Source organism: Alligator mississippiensis, chromosome 10, assembly GCF_030867095.1.
Source record: "Alligator mississippiensis isolate rAllMis1 chromosome 10, rAllMis1, whole genome shotgun sequence".
NCBI classification, from domain to species: domain Eukaryota; kingdom Metazoa; phylum Chordata; order Crocodylia; family Alligatoridae; genus Alligator; species Alligator mississippiensis.
In genome coordinates this window covers 27,672,724-27,693,780 of record NC_081833.1, presented here as the reverse complement: position 1 = coordinate 27,693,780, position 21,057 = coordinate 27,672,724, and the positions used below count along the sequence as shown (strand labels likewise).

Here is a 21,057-nt window from a genome sequence, read left to right as displayed (position 1 = left end):
AAAGTTCCAATTTGTGGGAGTTCCAAAATTCCACATAACTTGAGTGTAATGGGGTGTCTTGAGTCTACATCGGTGGTTCTATAATCACCATGCGTAGACCAGCCTGTTCCTGGGGGTTATGGAGGGGTAAATGTTAGTCAGAGCTGCCTCCTTACTTTGCTTGCACCATTCTCTTCCTTTTTGAAAGATGGGGCCCATCTTGTTCATAGTTATTTGAACTCCTAAGATGCTCCGAGCTGCAGTGGTTTTGGTGTCTGTATAGCCCTGGCAGTGTCTTGGGCATGCTCTTTTTCATAAGACAGAAATCTTTCTGCTACTTCTTTTGCCTTATGTTTTTAATGTGTCCTGGGAACAGCTTGGAAACCCAGATGGCAAGGGTGGCTTGCAGACAGTCTTAGCTGCTCCCATTGCTATCGCTTTCTGTTAACTCTCAAAGGTGTGGTCTCCAGTCTTGTGTTAGTGCCTCACTTGCAAACCTGAGCAACTTCCATCCCCATGGCCTGGACTGATTACTGTGCAGTTATGACTTGGAAAGAGACCCCACAAGTGTCTTGAACATGTGGCTGCAGCCTGGTCCTTGTGGATGCCTTGCCTCTGAAGAACTACTCCCTCCTGGAAGTAACCAGCCAATGCGTGCTGCTTTCCTGCACCCAGCCCTTCATGCCTTTGTAATAGGGCTGACGCCTACATTATCTAGCTGTGTGTTAATGGTCTTTTTCTAGGCCTATTGAAACTCAACTCTGTGGTTAAGCCATACATACTCCTGGCTTCACCTTTCCTTTAAAAGCCTTGGAATACCTAAGTTATAGGAACAGGCCTGTGTAATAGCTTTGTTAAAGTCAGCAAAGGATGCCTCTGGCCAGAGAACTTTAGGCCAGTGTCAGTGCCATCTTTGTAGGCTTTATGAATGCCTTATTCTCAGTCACCTTTTGCCTCATATCAAACAACATCTAATACCAGAACAAGCCATATTTAGATCAGGCAAGTCTGGCACTGGCCAAATACTAAACATCATCCAGCATAAAGAAGATGGATTCAAGAAAGGGATGCTGATAAGCGCTTTGTTTGCAGACCTATCTACAAGTTTATAGACCTATCCGACACAGTCAGCAACCAAAACCTGATTGCCAGAGTCTACAATATGACCCACAACTACCACCTAGTGCAGTTCATCTGATCTCTTTTGGAGAATAGACATTTTAGATAGAACTGTGCAAAAAACGGAGCCTCTGGAGATGGCAACAAAATGGCCTCCCACAGGGCAGCATGCTAGCACCGATCCTCTTTAACATATATACCAATAATCAACCCATACAAAGTAATACAAGGAGCTTAATATACATTGATCTATGCATCGCATCGCAAGAGAAGGACTTCGCCACTGTCGAACAGACTGACGTGCACGCTGAGCAACCTCTCAGATCACTACAATAAGAACCAGCTTTGTGCCAACCTAACCAAGACACAGGTCACAGTTTTTCACCTATGCTATGGAGAAGTGCAGGGGAAAATTAAACATCTGGGATGGAATCCCATTGACAAATCAGCTGAACCCCGTGTACTTGAGGGATACATTGGACAAAACACTTGCCTTCAAAGCACATGTAGAGAAGATGAAAAGGAAAGTGCCTACAACAACATGCTTTGAAAATTGGTCAACCTAAAGTGGGGGGCAGACCCAGCTACACTACAAACCACTGCTGTTACCTTGTGTTATTCTACTGCAGAGTATGCAGTATGGAAACTATCAGTTCATGCCAAGAAAATAGACCCAGTTATAAGTGACAGCTGTTGTGAAATAACAGGATGTCTAAAGCCAACACCAAAGGATAGCCTGTACTTACTGGCTGACATTGTACCACCTGATATCAAAAGAAAGGTAGTGAGCCAAAAAGAACCCCAGGAGGACCTTCTAAGAGGGGTGGATCTAGATTGACCAACATGGCCAATCTAGATCTGCCTGAATTGCCTGTGCACACAAATTGGAAAATCAAAAACAAACATGATCAAATGGGGCTACTCAAATGACACAAATGTATACAAGTGCACTTAAGTGCAAACTGTAAAGCACATTCTCATTTGCCAACTCCTTGGGGAGACCTGTACAAAGGAGGACCTCCCTGCAGCGATGGAAAGAGCCATCATTTATTCAGGATTCTGGAAAAAACATCTAGTTTGACAAGGGCACAAAAAACTACCTTTTTCTTGAGTGTCATTGTGGTCTTACTTAGGTACTTTTTTGTGCTCTCAGGGAGATCTCTGCATAATCTACTTCCAAGTGAAGCATTCAGCTCTTGTATTGTCTGCTAGCCCAGCCTTACCTCTTGCATGGCTTCCTGTGGACTTTTCATGTCCTGCGTGTCTGGCGGGGGGAAGCTGTAATATTGACAAGTTCTACAGGAATTGCTTTAATCCAAGGCTCACTTTAGAAGTGGCTGCCTTCTCTAAATTGTAAGCTCTGTCGGCCTTTTAAATCCACTTCTTTTAGAGCTGGTGAAGGGCCTAAGCCAAGCCGCCCCCCCCCCATCCTGGTATCTACTTGATGTGTGTTGTTCATCTGTACAGAAAAACCCAGGGCAGCTAAAACTCCCATGTGGGTGCTATGAAATGACCAGTTGAAGTTAACAGTGTGACGCCAGCTGCTGAGCCCAGCACTTCTGACTTTGTGCAGCTAAACAACCTCACTAGAGTATGTAGCAAAGCAAATATTTGTCCAGGTCCCATTGCAGAAAGCTGGTAATGATTTATAAGGCAAGGGTCTCGGCAGGGGAGCTTATTCAGTGTGCAGTGCTCAGAATGCGTCAGGGTAGTTCCCTGGGCTTGGGCAGGAGCCAGGTCTTGGCTGCGCAATCCAACTGGAAAATAGTTTTCCAACAAGCATAACCTTGGGCTTGACAGGAGCCGCACCAAAGTGCTGGTGATCAGTCTCCAAATGGCAGAGCATGGTTGACATGGCTGCTTAACCTCAGTGGTTGGGTTGACATGGGGGAGCAGCAAGTCTGTTAGGATTTCACAGAGAACTGGATTCCTATTGCAGGGCCCCCTGCTACTCTGCTCCTGAGCTTGCTGCCTTCTGCCAGTGAGTTGGGTGGACACTGGGGGAGGGGATGAAGCAGTCACTGTAGTCAAGACTCTTCTATGGTGCCTATCAGCATTACCTTGTGGGTTCCTTTGTCTCTGAGGGCTTCCAAGACTCGCTAGGCTGTGGCCTCTTAGGTCAAGCAGGGAGTGGTGTGTCCTTCTCAGGCTCTTGGGACCCTCTGCTTAGCAATGCCTGTGGCACCAGCACCCTTTGCTTCAGCTTCCCTTTGTCTTTTCTGGGACACTCACTTCCTATTGTGCCCCTGGCAAGATGGTTCTACTGAGGACTTGGGCATCCCCTTCTCTCCATGTCTGCAGAGGTTCACCAGGGCAGAGTTTCATTGTAACCCTGAATGCTGGATGTTAATAACCACAGGTTGGGTAGTAAGCAAAAGTAATGTGCCTTCTAGCTGTAAATGAATGAGACAGGAAGCTGATATTGGGTGCTACAGAGCAACAGTGGGTAGGGTGGTGGTACTTCATGGGTTGAGTAGGAGGCAAGGGGAGCCTCATGGTATAAAGTTGGCTGACCAAAACCTGGGAAGAGGTTGGGCTGTGAGTAGAAAGGTTAAGACATTTTCTCTGGCAGGAGAGAATGGGCATCAGCTGTACTGGTGCTGGCATCCAGAGTTTGTTCTCTAGGGCTCTTCCTGGGGATGTCTGATAAGGCTGCTGAAGACCCAGTTATGCACCTGACACCTGCAGTGCACAGCTGCATGCCTTCAAAGTTTGCCCCTGGGCACTGCTCCATCCTGTCTGTGTGCAGCCTCTTGGAAAGTGGGGGGTGAAGGACAGGCTTAGATGTGACTGCAAAACTGGTTAGATGCTGCTAATGTTAAAGCTATTGTATAGATGACCCTGCACTCTTCAGTGTCAGTCTGCAGACGTATTACTTAGCCAGCCAGAGGAGCTGCTGGGCCAAACCTGTTCTTACTTCCAGCAGCTCCTTTTTCTTCCTACCCATGGAGCCAGTTGAAGAGGGCAGGGTTTCAAAGGAGCTGTCAGCATTTTGGAGATGCCTGTTGCCCTGAGCACTGCACAAGCACTTCCTGTTTGGAAGAAAGGGCCCATGCTGCCTAGGGTCCATGCAGGGGTTTTGTTTAGGCAGAGCAGGTCTGAGACTGCCGTGGCACCTAGACTAGAAAGTGCTGCCTGTGCCCAGGAATGAAGGGCTGGGCGGGGGTGGGGACTGGCACGCAGTGTTACTGCAAACTCAGGCCAGGGTTCTTGGCCTGGTGGCCTTAAACAAAAGCAGCCACTCCTTCAATGGAGAAACTAAAGGATGGTTACTGTAGGGGAGGGGGAAGGAGGGTTGAATGCTTAAGAGCTTCAGGCACATGGGTTGGCAGCGCAGTTCAGTGCCATGGGACTCACAGGAGGGATGTGTTGTGCCTCAGCCAAAGTGTGCAGTGAGCCCCAATATTAAACCATAACCGGAGAGGACAACTCCAGAAGCCATTCTCTGCAGGCTTATGACATCAGGCATCTTTGCTACGTGGCTCTGAAAAGCAATAAAACTCTGCAGTGCTTGGGGCTGGCTGGGGCTCGGTAGGGCTGGACTCCTTTCTCCACCCTGTCTGACTGCTATGTGGAAAAGCCCCTGCAATTCTTGGATGGCTGGAACAAACACCAGCTCCAGCTCATTCTGACTAAAGCCAACCTCCAAAGCCTTCCTTCTGGCTGCTCAGAGCTCAGCCCCTTGGCCAGCAGAGTCAAAGCCAGCAGGGAAACACCTGGAGCACAGCTGGCCAAGGATTCCAAAGTGGTCCCTCCCACCTGTGGTCCAAGCTCCTTGCTTGGAAAAACAACCCACAGAGCATCTCCAGGTACTTGCGAGGGACCCTTTTTGTCACTAGCCTGTTGCAACTTCTGTGCTTCAGTTTTCCCACTGCCCGGTGCCATATGACAAGTAGCTGAGGAGAGATTAGGACTCAGGTTCTCCCAAGTCCCTGATGTAGCCTTGTATACGAGAGTAAGAATCACAGTAAGAACTGTGATTTGTATGGAGAATGGTTTTGGATCCCATCCTGCACATATTTACCCCTTATTGCCTTCCCAGGGTTAATGGAATTGTAGCAGGTCCCAGGGCTTTCCTTAAACACAAGGAGGTGGACAAAGAGGTGTCAAGATCTCACTGCAGCACTGATTGGCACAGCTGGGCTGTGTGTGAGACAAGCTAGTTCTGCTGGCATCAGCTGCCTGGGATAGGCTCGGGGGTGTACCCTTCCCTCTCCTAGCTTGGCCATCAATGTCATTCTACAGTCTCCTTTACTGCAAGGCCAGGAGTTCCGGAGGAGTCAGTTCTGGCATTACTAAATGAAGGGACCTGGTTGGGGTTTTGGAGACCTGGCTGGGAACCTTGCTCATGCTTAGAAGCCATCTGGGAGTCAAGGCTTAATTAATCAGCCTGGCCTTTTGTCTCCTTGGTGTCAGTAGGAAGCTCACAGCAAGGTCTCAACCAGTCCATCTTTACAAAAACCTCACAGCACCTTCCTGCATCACTAAAGCCCTCTGAGCATGGTTGGGGTCTTGGAAGTACAGCTGGGGCAGCCTGTCTTTCTCTTGGCCCATGGATGGCTGCTTCTCCCACCCAAATGTCTGAGCAGCATGTGAGCTTAGCTCAGACCTCTCTGTATTCCCTGGCCACATTTAAGATTGCTTTATTCATTGCAAGAAGCAATGCATGGCTACTTTGTAACTTTCATGAATGCAAACGTCCAATCCTTGTCTGAATCTTCATGAGCTCTTGGTACTATGAACCTCTTGTTGCAGTGAGTTTATAGCCCTTAGCCTGCAGAAGCCTTCTACCCAGCCCTTCCTGGAGAAGGGTGGGGAACTTCCTCTGGGGATAGGACCTCCTGTAACTGTCTGCTGATGGGTTTCCCTATGCTTTTCTCTGGCTGCTGCTAGGTGGGGTGCTGGCCTAGACAAACTCTGGCTTTCTCCACTCTATGCTTGAATCGGGTGGGGTGGTGATTTGAGCCATATGCTGATGGTGGCATGGGTGACCTAGAACTGTAGCTGAGTCAGGCTATCCCTTCCCTCCCTGATCAGGCATGCCCTCCACCCCACTTGGCAGTCCTTTCTGGAGGCCTTGCTTGGCATCTGGGCCACAAGGAGGGAGTGATGAGAAGCAGCAGTGAGCATCTCTGCTCCTTTCCCTGTGGGGGAGGCCCTGCCATCCACCTAGCTAGCTGCCCTCTGCTCTCACTGTGCTCAGCTGCTCCTCTGGCAGGCAATGCTCAGCCATCAAGCAGCAGGGTTTAAGGAGCAACAGGGATGGGGGCCTGGTTGCAGCTCTGTTCCTGCTCATGCTGCGACCCTGCTGGGAATAGAAGGTGCCAGTGAGGGCATAGCATAGCTCCCAACATTGTGCAAGCTGGACAAGCATGGCTGTTCCTGACATCGGTGCTGCTTGTTGTGCTGCTGACGTGGATGTGGAACTGCAGCAGCTGCCCCTCCCTCCTCCCCGCCAGCAGCTCCTGTTCAGTCTTGCTTAGGCTTTAAACTTTCCTTTGTGCACCTCCGCAATATCCTGCCTGGCCGGCATGGCTGCAACCTGAGCTAAGACTTAGGAGCTTGAGTAGCAAGCAGCACATGGCCATTGGAATCGCTTGCCAAGTTTTAACGGCTCTGCTGTGTCAGGAGAGCGCTCTGAATTCCTAGTTCTCCACCAAGTTGTTGATCTGCAGTCCTGCTACCTCACGTGGCCTCTTCCTGGGCCAAACAGGGCTGAAACTGTACTGGCTTGGGGAGTGCTCAGCTGCCTGAGGCTGTGCATTGAGTGTGTTCACTAAAATCTTGAAAGTCTGGGTCTTGGTGTGCAGTCCCAGCTCCACCCCCAGCTGGGCAGGCAGCTGGTAGCAAGTGAATGAGTCTCTCTCCCCAAAGCAGAGGGCTGTCTGTGGGTCTGGCTTCTTGCAGTCTAGTCAAGCATTAGTGATGCACAGGAACTTGCCAACTTGGGAATGAAAGTTATTCTAAATGCTCGATGCTCCCTGCCCTTCTGGCAGCCCAGTGCCTCTGGTGTTTGAGGGCCAAGTTCTTGGGGCTTGAGGCTGGGTGGTTTGTTTGCAGGAAATGGGGAAGCAGATCAGATGTTTTGCATGTTTATCTGTTTCCTGGTGTGAGCAGGTTCATGGTGCTCTGGGGGTTCTGATCCTGTGGCGTTCCTGAGCAATTTTGAAGCTGGGATTAAGGCTGCCCTTTCCCAAGAGTCTCCTTGTGTTGTGGGTGTGCATATGTATCTGAGCTCTGGAGTCTGCTAGGTGTTTGTACTTCAAGTCTTTAGTGCAGATCAGCCAGGTAGTCTGCTCACTCATTTTGTGACTCGGTGCCGGATGCAGGAAGCGAGATTTACTCTAGCTGCCAAATGAAGTGTCCCTGCCTCCCACCTTCCAGGAAGAAAGTGGGAGCAGCATAGAGGGACCTGGGGTATAGAGAGCAGGAGACTGCGAGTACTTAGCCTCAGGGAAGCAGTAGTGGCTGCATAGGGCAGGCAGAACAACCTTGTATTAGGGCAGGGAACTGCCCAACTCTGGGAGGATGGGCTAATGAGATTTGTTGTCATGTGCTTAGAGCAGGCTATGAAGCCAGCCCTGCAGTCCAGTAGCTTGTGCAAACTTGCGGACTTCGGAATTTGGGGGGCCTTTGACCCAAATCACATGCTGGCACTGTAAAATCGTCTTGCATCAACAGTTCACTCTACTTCCGTTGTGACACATCTGGAGTGGAGCTGCCACACTCCACCCAGAGGCACTGCTATTTGGGGGTAGTAAGTCCCAGGTGTGCCTGAGGGTTGAGGACCTCACTTCCTCCCCTGCTGTCATGCTGCCACTCCTACCTCTGGTTGTCCCTGTTGCCCCCCCTTAGGTCTCATTGCTTGTCTCCCTTCTGCCTTTCAGATCCGGCTGCGCTGTCAGAAGGGGATCCCGCCTTCTCTGCGGGGCCGGGCATGGCAGTACCTCTCAGGAAGCAAGGTCAAGCTGGAGCAGAATATTAGCAAGTTTGACGTAAGGCCCTCTTCTTTCTCCCTCCCCTTGTCTTGTTTCCATCAGAGGCAGAAGAGCCTGGGTAAACTGCTTGGCTGTGGCTGCTGCTGCCAGTGCCAGGTGCAAGATGCCGCAAAGGTTTGTCCAGGTGGAACAGCACTGGGCAGCCAGCAGCCCACACTGGCATGACCTGTAGTGGGCTCACCAAGGTCCTCTTGTCTCTGCATTATCTTCTGTCCCATGGGACCATGTCTTCCTATACAACCCTCTGAAGGATCCATGCATGTAGTGGCAGGATTCCTTTTCCCTCCTGAACCTTCAGTGGGAGACTGGAATGGCTCAGCTTGTCTGCTGTCCCTGGTTGCTATGTGGCTGAAACAAGGGCCTTGGGGTCCAGTCTCACTTGAGAGCTCCATTGCAGTGATTTCCCTGCGTCTGATGCTGCCCTTCTCATATATGGGCGCTGGTGAGTTTTTCCTACCCTCCTGTGACATCTGGGTGCCGGCTAGAGTCCTCCTTTCTGCTGCCCGAGTTCTCAGCATGCAAGGCTGATAGCTGCATCAAGCTAGCTTCTTTGGCTAAATGCACTTTCCATACCCTTTCCACATGCCTGGCTTTTCTGGGATTCCAGTCAGCTTGGCTACAGCTTTCCCACCTGCAGCATGACTATCCTACCCTGTGGAACTAAATGCATGCACTGTCTTGGCACAGCATCAGAACTTGCAAAGCTTGCTCCTGAAACTGGTCAGGGAGCCCCTGCATATTACAGGCTTCCCCTGGGTTAACTCTAATGTCTAGTATTTGATGTCAGGGATGTGACTAGGGTCAGACAACTACTACAGCTAGGCTAGTGACAGGAGCAATGGGATAGATACTAAACAATAGCATCTGCTCCTGACCAGAGAGCCAGCTGCCTCTTCCTGTAGCTTTTGGCAGACTTGCCAGATTCCCCCTGACCCCTATCACAAAAAGTTAACTCCTAAACTGAGGTTTGTAGTGCAGCCATTTGGGAGAAATCTTGCCTCTGAACTGCAGTAGTATGGACCCCACCCATTCCTGTGTACCATCATAGCCTCCAAGTAGGGACTCAGCCGCTGCTGCCCTAAAACAGCAACAACAAGGGTGTGCTCAGTTCCAGGCAGCTGGAAGGTAGGGAAGCTGGTGCTCTTTGTTTAACTATTTATTATGATGTTGACCCTAGTCCAATGTTGGGATGTTGTTTTGCTACGTGCTATACCAGCAGATAGATGGATAGTCACTACCCTGAAGTGCTTAGTGCGACTAGGTAGCTCCCTAAAGAGCCCTAGTGCTTCACAAGTACCAACTAATAGCTGCAACTGTCTCGCTGGCTCATGAGCAGGGGTTTGCAAGTGTTTTGGGGATCTCCAGAGGCTGGATCTCATTGCTGCAAGATCTTTTAGCTCCCTCTTGCAGTAAACTGTTTCATTCTCTCCTCACCCCCTGCTCTGTGCCATGACTCCTTGTTGCCCGAGGAGCCAGGGAGGTGCTGATTAGGGCTGTGCGAGGCTTCGGACAGAGCTTCAGATCTGGAGAAGCTTTGGACACTTCGGGGTCTGAAGCACCACACCCGGGTTGAAGCGCTGGCCTTGTTAGGCTTCCCAAAGTGGTTCGGAGCTGCCTCGGAGATCTGGCCATAGGGTATAATGGGGAAACAATAAAATATCTATAACTTCATGTTTTTTGTCTGATTTGGATGAAATTTTCAGGTATGGTATCATCTTCAGAAAGGATGAAGCCTGCCAAGTTTCAAGAAGATTGGTGCAGGTGTTTGGGGGGGAACAGCACCCCAAATTCTTGAAAGCAAAACTCTCATGTCACGTCTAGACGTTACAACATAGCGGGGTGAAAAGAGCTACCAGCCCTGCAGTTACCAAGGCCACAAAGCCTGCCAAGTTTCAAGAAGATCAGTACAGGGGTTTGGGGGGTACTGCCCCTCAAGCTGTGGACAAGCAAAACTCATGCCATGGGTGCTTGTGGGACTGACTTTCTGTCTTGGGGTGTGGGAGACGCTGCTGCAGGCCTGGCTGCTAAGCTACTGTGTTCCCACTTACCAATCAATCAATCAATCAGTCATGATTCACTCAGGGACCAGCTCAATACACAGGACCTAGCTACTACATAATGACCTAACCAGCATCAATTAGCACCTACAAAACCAGGCTAAGGAGAGGAAAGAATCAATACAGACAATCAACTGCCCCAAGACAGACAGTCTTGGCAGGAGTTTTGTCTGTCAGCAGCTAGGGGTGCAGGGCCCCTGCACTGATCTCCTCAACAGCTGGCAGGCGTCATGGCCTCAGCAGGGGCCACCATCCCTGCAGCTGTCACTCCACTGTGTCTTAACGCACGCAGTGTCACCCATGGCACGAGCTTTGCTTGTCTGCAGCTTGAGATGCAGTTCCCCCCAAACCCCTGCACCAATCTCCTTGAAACTTGGCAGGCTTTGTGGTCTCAGTAAGAGCTACCACCCCTGTAGTTTTTACCCCCCTGTGTTGTAACACACAGCTGTGACATGAGTTTGGCTTTCAAGAAAAAATTCCCTCCAAACCCCTGCACCGAACTTCTTGAAACTTGGCAGGTTTCACGCTGTCAGCAGAGGCTACCAACCCTGCAAGTTTCATCCAAATCAGACAAAAAAGTTATAGATATTTAATTGATTTCCCCTTATACCCTACGGCCGCATCTCCGAGGCGGCTCTGAAGCTTCGGAGCCACTTCAGCCAGATCGAGGCAGAAACCTGGTCTGGAGCTCTGGATCGGATCACGGCCATCCAAAGTGGATGGATCCAAAGCTGGACCGGATCGCTGCCAACTTGCACAGGTCTAGTGCTGATCCCTGAAATGGATCCCTGCTGAGGGACAGGCAGAAGAGTTTGGCAAAGAAAAGGAGCAAAGCTTTGCCAAGGGGTCAGTTGCTTCCAAGTTAGCCTGGATCTCTGCTCCATGCTGAGTAGCTTTGTTCTAGCTGTGTATACTACAGAAGCTACCCATTGCTGGCAGCAAGGACAGGTGAGTGTAGTTTAACAGTTGGTCTGCAAAGTGTGACACTTTTAGTGTGGATAAGTGGGAGCCACTAGGAAAGACCAGAAGTGAGCTAATCTGTCCCTGCCAGGCCTGATGGCTATTTTTGGAGGCAAGAGACAGCTTGTGGCAGGCTGGATTTGTGCTCAGACACCATCTTCCAGCACAGAACTTTGAATGTAGATAGTCAGGTTTGTTGCCCTGGTTCCTGTGGCCACATACTTTAAATAGATGGGGGAGGAGGCTGCTAGAGCCCTAGCCAGTCTTGTAGAGCACTTTCTCCCAACTTGTGAATTATTCTATCTAATTCATTCCGCTAGTGTCTTGTACCTTCCACTAGAGTGATGCTAGTCGAAGAAACTAGGCAGCGAGGCTAATCTGGCTATAGGGGGAGAAATGACAGTGCTGGGGAGCCTGGGTTGGATCCCGCCAGCATCTCCCTGGGCTGGCTAATACTAAGGTCAGTGGAATCCAAGATGTTTCAGCTAAGACTACAGCATGTTCACAGGCTCTCTGGGCTTAGTAGTTTTGAGAACAGGGAGCCAGCAGTTCTTGGCATTACCAGAAGCAATGAAGCCAAGCTATGGGCTGTGGGTCCTCAGTGTGCATGTGGGCTGTCCTGGCTCATGCTGGCATGGAGACATCCTGGCTGGGCAATAACTGAAGGGGTGAACCTAGTGCTGTTGCTGATGTCAGTATGTGGTGGGAGCTCCCCTGTCTCTCTGCTGTAACACTTGCACTCACTTGCATTCTCCTTCCTAGGAGCTGGATCTCTTGCCAGGGGAACCCAAGTGGCTGGATGTGATCGAGCGGGATCTCCATAGGCAGTTTCCATTCCATGAAATGTTCGTTTCACGGGGAGGCTATGGGTAAGTGGGGAAAGATCTCTGGCACCCAGTTAGGTCTTTGCAGCATCCATAGTGCCAGGTGGCTGATCCCTGAAACTAAGTCATGTTGCACCTGCCCAGCAGATGATACCCTTGAGGCGTGGATACCTCAAGAGTAGACCCAGAAAAGAGATTGGGTAGGGAGAGCTCCTGTCTCCTCCAGCTTCATGCTGGCTGCCTCCTGCCATCTCTCCCACCCAAGTGTTTATGCAGACTATCTGGCTCTGAAAGGCCTGGCTTTGCTGAGATGGGAGGTAGGGAGAAGGGAGGTTACCTGGCAATATGCTAGGACCAAGCAACAGGAAGTGCCTGCTCCCGCCCAGTGTGGAACAGAAGGGGATTGTGTGTGGTGGTGGGAGACACCGCTGGGCGTGCCTGATTTGCCAGGTAACCAGGCATGTCCTGAGCTGTGTTGCTGTGCAAACAGCAGCAGGCCCAGGCATGTTGGATGAGAGTGCTAGACTGGGCCACCTCCAGTACTGAGTTCAGCACACTCCCTGCCCACCCTTGGTCTCTGGCACTGCAGTGACCAGTTCCCAGTAAACCCAGGTGCTTCTTCCCACTCCAGGAGAAGGGAGCGTGTCAGCTGCTGAGTCAGCATTCTCTTCAAGAACAGCAAGGTCAGGAGTCTGTGTTCAAGTCCCTGGATTAATCGTGACTAACCTTGTTGAAGGACTCTGCATCAGAAGATTATGGCAGCTAAGAAGGCCTTTTATACAAATGAGACTAGGAGCTCCCTGGGCAGTCACTGCACAGATCAAAGCCTTATTGTGTGGCTGCAATTGTATCTGTAGGGCCCCTCTTAGTAGGTGCTGTTCAAGTGGAAAACTCTGCCCCCACAGGGTTCTCAGTGCAGAGACTAAATCATCTTTGTGAGGAGGGTGGGAAGTGCAAGGGAATAACGGGATGCCTGTGACCTGTGGTACATGATACCCCAGGCGCTAGACTGGTGAGAAGTTCTGTTTGCGTCTTGGCATGGGTGAATTTTGAGTGTGATGTTCCAGAATTGTCTGGAGAAGCCTGTCTGAGATGCATCCTGCTGTGCTCAGAGGTCGGTCCATGCCAAAGCAACCTGAGTGCATTTGGCCTGTTTGAGGCCCAAGTGCTACTGCAGTTGTGCTGAGACAGGGACTAATGTCATCTGGGCTAGAGAGCTCAAGCCCTGTCAGCTGGGTGGAATTGTTGGCCTAGCTCCTTCAGCCCATCTCAAAGACAGGAACCTCAGCAGTAAGTCTGTCTATCTAGCACAGTGCTGGGATCTACCCAAACGCTGATGGCAGAGCTCTGGCCCCCAGCTCTGAACAGTGACCTGCTGAAGTAGACTTCCCTGTTCTAGGTGCCACTGGAGTGCTTTGCTTATACAGTGTATTTGCCACTGGTCTTCCCACTTAGGGACCATGATGCAGGCTCTCTTCCTTGGGTCTCCGTCTTAAGGCAGAAGCTTGTGTACAAGTCCCGTGCTGCTGCCAGTCCCTTTCTCTCTGCCTCTGAATTGGCACATGCTATTTCTCTACAGGCAGCAAGACTTGTTCCGGGTGCTGAAAGCTTATACGCTGTACCGGCCGGAGGAGGGCTACTGCCAAGCCCAAGCACCCATCGCAGCTGTCCTGCTCATGCACATGCCTGCTGAGGTAGTGAACATGCATGACTTATGTGATAACCATCAGAGCTGTGGGAGGGCAATGGAGATGGAGACCATCCCTTGGGATGGAGCGGTGGGGAAGCTGGGATCTGGACTGGATCAGGCATGTCCCACTGCACTGTCTGTACTGGTTCCCTTCAGTTGACTCATTCTGGAAGGGAGCCCAATAGAACGCAGGTGTAAAATGGTGGCTAAGGAGACGGAAGGTGGAGCAGTTTTGGAAGAAGGTGGGAGGGCAGAGTGCTTTATTTAATTTTCCTCATGAGAACCTGCTCCTGTGTGGGAAGCGATCTTCTTGCAACCCAAAGGAGGGATCTCTGGACACAGTGGAACCTCTTGTTTCCCATATGATTTCTATGGTGTTTGGCTTTACTGCAGCTTTGGGTTGGTGTCCTGCCTCCCTGGAAGATGCTCCAAATTGATAGGATAGAGGAGTGGTGACTTGCTGTAGTTTAAATCTCTATTGAGAAGAGGGACACTTCTGGAAAGCAGCAGAAGGCTCAATCCTACAGTGAGGTGGGGAGTTATCTTCTACCCATAACAGGTCCCTAGACATGCAGGTTGAGAGTAGAGGGTAAAATCTTGTTCTTGGGAAGTTTATCCTTTTATGTTCAGCCTAAGAAGCAAATTATGAAGAACGTATAGGTGCCCCTCTCCAAAGCAGTGGTGTGGTAGGTCTGATTTTTCTAGTATGAGCGTTTCTGTGGCTGTCTTTGTGTTTATCCTCAGTTGGAGGAAACCCAAACAAATGCTTGGCCTTGGCTGGTGACCTGCACCACTGGGTTACTAGATTTCAAACTACTGGAGAGGCTTTCTCCTTAACTAGGCAGGCAACGGGCAGGGCAACCCCTGCACATTCCAGATTTGAGGTCTTCTTTCTGCAGAACTCAGCAGTGTAGACAGCTGTGGGGCTGCTGCTTTCTTGTGCTGCCAGCATGGACTGTGGAAGAGGATTCTTCTGCCTCCAAGTTATGGCAGTGCAGTCTACTAGATGGAGACTTGGGAAATCTGGATCGCTTTCCTGGCCCTGCTAGTGATATTGGGCAAAACTCTTGGCTGATCAGTGCCCCAGTTCCCCTGTCAATAAGTGGTGACGATACTAAGCTCCTTTGTCTTAACCCCCACATCCATCTCAGTGTGTTTTACCTCTCCTGAGGAGCCATCATATGTGCCTGTAGACTGAACCAAAAGGTGCATAGTATTGCATTCCCTGGGGGCTTTCATCTCTGAACTGTTTCAAACTTGTAACTATCAGTAGAATGTAACATGAGGATCTCAGAGGTGCTGAGCCTGTAGTTGCTGCTAACATGGGTGGGGGCTGAATGCACAGCACCATGATATTGGGCTTGGGCAAGCTGGGGAGGGGGATAGTAAAGTCCCAGCTCTGTTGCTCCATTAAAGTGGAGCTTCCTGCACCCACACAAGAGTAGGGGAAGGTGTTCTGATCAGACTTGGCCCTGCTACTTTTCTTGGTTGTGTGGGTCCCCAGGTCCAAGTGCTGGGGGAGGGAGTCTGCATAGATGCTCTTGCCCATGCTGGGGTATGATTAATGGCCTTGAGGGGAGCAGCCCTGGCAAGTGGGATTGAGGCAATCTCTGGAACAGCAGGGCTCGTACAGCCGTGATGACAAGTGTGTGAGTAAGTCTTGCAGCGAAGTGGCTGCGTGCTCAACCCTGTCTCTGGGCTGACTCTGTTCTCTTGCAGCAAGCATTCTGGTGCCTCGTGCAGATCTGTGAGAAGTACCTTCCTGGCTACTACAGTGAGAAACTGGTGAGTGAACAAGGAGTCCCAAACACCCTTTAGCTCTTGAGGCCTGTCTGGGATGAGCTAAATCCTTCACTCTAGGTGGTGGAAGGCATCATCTCTTGGGTTGGAGGCTAGTTGACTTCCTCTTCCTGGGGCATTCCTTGCTAACTATCAAGATCCCATCTGGCCAGCCTCTGGCCCCCACAACTTATGCGTCCTGCTGTCATTCAGAAACAGAATTTGAGGGATGCTTGAGTTAAAGCAGCATCCTGGAGCAGTGACTTTTTTGTTGCCTGTTTTCCTAGCCTCTGTCTTCCTTCAGTTGGGTAGTGCAGTTTGGGCCAGACTTTTTCTGGCATTGGCCTGTGTGTATTGTGGGGGAAGAATCAGGGGTTGGCACTAGCTGTGGTCACTGTCAGCAGGATTCCATGCCTATCTCAAAGCATGCCAGCACCAAGGCTTAGCCTACAGTAGGAGTGCAACTTCTCACCCTAGAACTGCATGGGTGCTGCTCAAGATGGCTACAAACACTAGCCCCCTATCAGCACCCCCACTGCAGCAGGACTGTGGGAGAGGAACTTTCCAGTGCATTTCACTATATATCAGAGTTTTGACCTGATGGCTTGAGCCACTGGGCTGGGAGACCAAACTCCAAGACTCCAAACTCAGCCAGACTCCTCTTTGGCAAGTTTATTTATTTTTGGTTATCCATTTCCCATCTAGAACACAGGGAAATCACTTCCTTTGGCTTGCCTGCCTTGGAAGCAGTGAGTCTGTTTCCCCAGGTACTACAGTGGGGTCCTGGTCTCAGCTGAGGGCCCTTGAGCACTCCTGTACTCCAAGGAGCTTGTGCATCCAAGGAACATCTGTCCCATCCCACCCTGAATAGATCGGATCCTGATGGTTGGGTTATATGGGGTGATGAGGGAGGTCTGGTACTCTGCTGGGGAATCAAAGAGCAGCCGAAGGCCTGATGGCAGCCCTGATAAGTGACTGCCTTACTAGTCTGCACTGTCCATGCTGTAGTGTCCTCTTCTCTACATGGCAGAGTCCTTTACCAGCATTTGGATACTGAAGCCTCTGATTACTGGTTAAGCAGGGAACAGCCCCCTCATGCTCTGCACTGGATCCTCTAGAGCAGTAATATCTGTACCAAAGAAATAAGCAGAATGTTTATGCATGTCTGCATTGAGACAGAGCGTTGGACTTCCCTGAGGTGGGCCCTGAGAAGTCTATGGCTTAACTAGCCAATCTGGAGCAGTGAGTGCACATCAGGGAGTTGGCTCAGAGGCTTACAGTAGCAGAGTTGTGTGTGCAACCTCAGTGGAACATGAACCCTATTCCTTGCACACCTGAGCTCTTTTTATTTGCAGCAGTAAAAGACTGTGCTCTCAGGAATGGATTTTGCTTCCGCTCAGCGGGGAGGCCTGCCAGTCACCTCTGGCCCTGTCCAGCCTGGTGATCTCACCCAGCCTGCACTGACGCTGGCTTCAGGGCAGGCCCCATGGGAGCAGGGGTGCACTGGACTCATAACTGAGACAAGGACTGACTAGCCATCCTGACTTTTTTCTCTTTTTTTTCTCTCTTTCTCGGGTTGCTCAAACAGCCATAGTTCCTTGTCAATGAGGGCAGCTTTTCTGCATGATGCTGCTCTGGGCGTGGGATATTCTGCAGTGGAGTGAAGCTGACTGGGGAAGCTGGTACTGGTAGATGTCTCTGGATACCAATCCAAGGACTAAACTCTTGATGCGCAGAGCAGGGCAGTGGCTCAGGCCCTGGGATGGGATTCCTAAGAATGCAAGAACTGCCATTTACTGAATCAGACCGTAGGTCCCTCTTGCCCAGCATCCTGTGTTGCACAGTGGCAGATAGTGGATGCTGAAAGGAAGAGTGAACTGGGTATGACTAGTGTTTGTTCCACTCTCACTTGCAGCCTCTAGTACTTAAGGTCTAGGAAGTTGATTCAGAAGCTGTATCCCAAACTCCCATGCTCATTAACTATCGATGCACCTTTTGCTCCAAGAATTTGCCCAGTCCCTTTTTGAATGTGGCTAAACTGTCAGCTTCCACAGCATCTGGTGGCAGAGTTCCACACTTCAATTGCGCCCTGTGCGAGAGAACTTCCTTTTGTTAATTTTTAAATTTTCTACCTTCTCATTTCATTGTGACCTCTAGTTTAGATTCTGGAGATACGGGTTCAGTTCCTGCCACAAGTTCTTTTTGTGATCTTGGGCAAAATGCTCAATACCAGTGTGCCTCCTTTTCCCGTGTATTTAATGAGAGGCTAATAACCCATGTGCTGCGGCTGCTGGGCCCTTGGATATCTATGCTGGGAGGGGGGATTGTATGGGATACTTAGATGGCACAAACTATTCTACTACTATTAACCCTTGTTTCCAGGGTAACCTGTGATCCCCATGAGGGATCACAGTAAGGTCAGATCTTGTCTCACCCATGGTGCCTAGTCTGGGATATGCGCACACCAATGGGCTGACTGTGCCCATGCCTTTAAATGGGAACTCTACTATTAGAGATGGTAAATCATTTAAAATGGGACCATGCCTTGGTTGCTGCTAGTCTGAGCCAGGCTTGCACCCCAGGCTGGTGTTGGGGAGTTAAATAACTTCCTGCCATTCCTGCTTTCCCTATGGTGCAAGTGCCTATAGTTTCAAAATGGGTTGCTCCTGCCACACATCCATGCCTTTTCCTGAAATGCAGTTGGTTCATTTCCCAGCACCATCAGTGCAATCCCCAAGAAGATGCATAGCAAACTAAAATCCCTAGCCCTACACTACAAACTCTTTTATGCTTGTGCTGTGCTCTTCCTCCCCTACTTCCCAGCCATAGTGTGCTCACACCTTCCCAGCACCTCCCATGGTGTGGATTTGAAACACCTGACTTGTCAGGGAGGTGGGGGCTTGTGAGAATTTAGAGCCCAGAAACTAAATTTAATTAGCAACCACTTGGCTGCCTCAACTAGAGCAATTGCATCTGGCTGCCTAGTTTGGGTTCCTCCCCTGCCTGGCTTGGCTGGATGTGGTGGTGGTAGGTAGCACTGCATTGAGAAAAGGACACAGTTGGCCTGTAGGGTTATGGTCCCTCTTGGTCCGTAACCCTGCTTACTCCCCTGCAGGAGGCAATCCAGCTAGATGGGGAGATCCTCTTCTCGTTGCTGCATAGAGTCTCTCCTGTGGCCCACAAACATCTGAGCAAGCAGAAGATTGACCCAATCCTCTACATGACGGAGTGGTTCATGTGTGCATTCTCCAGGACTCTGCCCTGGAGCTCTGTCCTGCGTGTCTGGGACATGTTCTTCTGCGAAGGTAAAGGGATGAGGAAACCTTGGGTGGCATTGGGGAAACAGGTTTTTCATCCCTGTTAGCTGATGGGATGGCATTGCTGGATTAGCCAGCCTGGACTTGAATACAGCTCTGCTCTGAGTGAGTCACTAGAGGGTGGTGTTCCAAATCGGGGGACCCGACCCTGTGGCTGCCTCTGTCCCATCATCTTGCTTGCCGTTGAGACTATTTGATGTCCTGAAGTCTTTGCAGATTTCCGCTAAAAAAGTAGGGGCCACCACTGGGTTTGGGCAGCCGGTGCCTTAAAACATCAACAGAATATCTTGGGACAACAAAAGAGAAAACAGGGCATGCATGTGCAAGGTCAAAGGGCCAAAACAAGTGCCCCCAGGGGGGACACCAAGGAGAGCACACCAGGCAGCACCCACCAGCTCTCTAACAGAGAGAGTGCTGGTGGCTACTGCCCAGCGATGCTCCGCCCAGAGATGCACACGAAGGACATTAAGGAAAAACGCCCCGAGGTCACCAGGAGCCTTCCCAGCCAGAGCCTCCCTCCTGGATAGCTAGATGGATTGAAAAGGTGAATCCATGTCCTGTGCTGGGAAGAGCACCATGTAATTACCAGTCTGTAGACACAGGACAGTAATTGTCCAGCAGAAATGAGAAGCTGCTCTGAGTAGGTTCTTTTACACTGCCTTACCACTACTTGGTGGGAAGGTAGGTAATAGCCTGTATGCCTATATCAAATCATTGCCTTGGGATAGAAGTGAACATATGATACTCTCGCATTACTGTTTTCATCCCTGATTTTTTTACTGTGCTCTTTGCTGCCATTTCAAACTCACGTTGGACTGGATACCAGCTTTTGGAGGGTGGTTCTGGTCTGACCTTGGAGAGGGCTTGGGATAGGTACTGAAGAGAGCAGTCCTACCCTGAAATGCAACCTCAGGCCCTGGAGACCTGACTGCAAAGTGGCTCAGTTGCTAACTAGTGCATGAAGGCATTGGGAGCCCTTAGCACATCAGTGCTGATCCAATTGCAGTGTAATGGCTTGCAGATCGCTCTTGAGATTATGTTCATGGAACAGATGCTCCATTGAAATGCCTGTTATGCTTTGTCTCTGGTTGGGCTCAGCCTTGTATCAGGTAACAGGTATGACACTGGTCTGCAGTAAAAGGGTTTTCATGCCTTCCTGGTTGCAAGTGGGGCAGAAAGGCACACAGTTTGGATTTGGGAGTTGTAGCTGCAATTAGGGCAGGAGGCTGTTCACTGGATTCCCCCCACCCTCTGTCTCACTGCCTGATGGCCATCTCTGTTTCTGTGTTGAGAATCCCACTTGAGATCAAGCAGGCAGCTTGCTAAGGCCAAAGGCAGGAATCCGCCAAAGTTGGCCACACTTCCCCTCTCGGGCATGATCTGGTGAAGCTGTAGGTTTCTGCATGTAGTACTGTATCTTGCAGACTCCAAAAGCTACCCCTGTGCAGGGAAGAGGAGCTGCTGTGGGCTGTACCTTCCAGCTCTGGGTCATGGCTAACCTGACCTGTCAGTGGCATCCTGCTTCTGGATCTTGCACACCTCGGGGCAGAGGAGGGGTCTAGTTGCTGGGACCTGGACACATGTATCTTTGGGCACGACGGGCTGGTACATCACTGTGCTTCTGTAGGACAGGTGCTAATAAGTTGGTGGCTTGACTGTTCTAGGGGTGAAGATCATATTCCGGGTTGGCCTGGTCCTGCTTAAACACACGCTTGGCTCCTCTGAGAAGCTCAAGTCCTGCCAGGGACAGTATGAAACCATGGAGAGGCTGCGGACTCTGAACCCCAAGATCATGCAGGAGACTTTGCTGGTGCAAGAGGTGAGGCGCCGTTTCCTGGAGATGTGCAGTTGGGTTGGGAAGTGGGAGTAGCTCTGGTGTCCGAACTGTATCCCACAGTGCTGTGGTCCGAGGTGGTGGCCCTAGCAGTAGCTAGGTGGGAACCTGCTTCTCTTGGAAGAATCCAGGCCTTAGCACCTCTCCCCAAGCACAGCTTGGTTGGCATTGCCCACTGGAAACCCTGAGGGGTTGGGACAGTTGGAAGGGCCTCTACCTTTTAGTTCATCCTGCTGCTGCTCTCTGCTTTGGCTCCTTTCTCCAGCAGGTGAGGGAGTGCCAGGCTTGCCTGCCCCCTTCTCTTGGTAATGGCAGGTACCAGCAGGGTTTCTGGGCACATGGTGGAAAATCTCCAACCCACACACCATACGGGGCACAGCCTTAATTGCCCTACATCCTGCCCTAACAGACATCTGGATAAAGGCAAGTGGAAAGCCTGCCTTCTTGGGAAGCCTGGAACAGAGCTGGTGCCTCCAGTCCGCTGTGGTACTCGCGGTGGC

The 21,057-nt window shown here is 50.6% G+C and overlaps 1 protein-coding gene across 1 annotated transcript in view; it reads left to right on the top strand.

The window, feature by feature from the left end:
* The window catches only part of TBC1D10A (TBC1 domain family member 10A), a 37,088-nt gene that overhangs the window by 12,665 nt on the left and 3,366 nt on the right, over window positions 1–21,057 (top strand). The window contains exons 3-8 of the mRNA XM_059713596.1: window positions 7,986–8,093; window positions 11,876–11,982; window positions 13,517–13,631; window positions 15,347–15,412; window positions 18,522–18,711; window positions 20,388–20,542. Of these exons, the coding sequence (XP_059569579.1) occupies window positions 7,986–8,093; window positions 11,876–11,982; window positions 13,517–13,631; window positions 15,347–15,412; window positions 18,522–18,711; window positions 20,388–20,542 (741 nt within the window). The remainder of the gene's footprint in view (window positions 1–7,985; window positions 8,094–11,875; window positions 11,983–13,516; window positions 13,632–15,346; window positions 15,413–18,521; window positions 18,712–20,387; window positions 20,543–21,057) is intronic.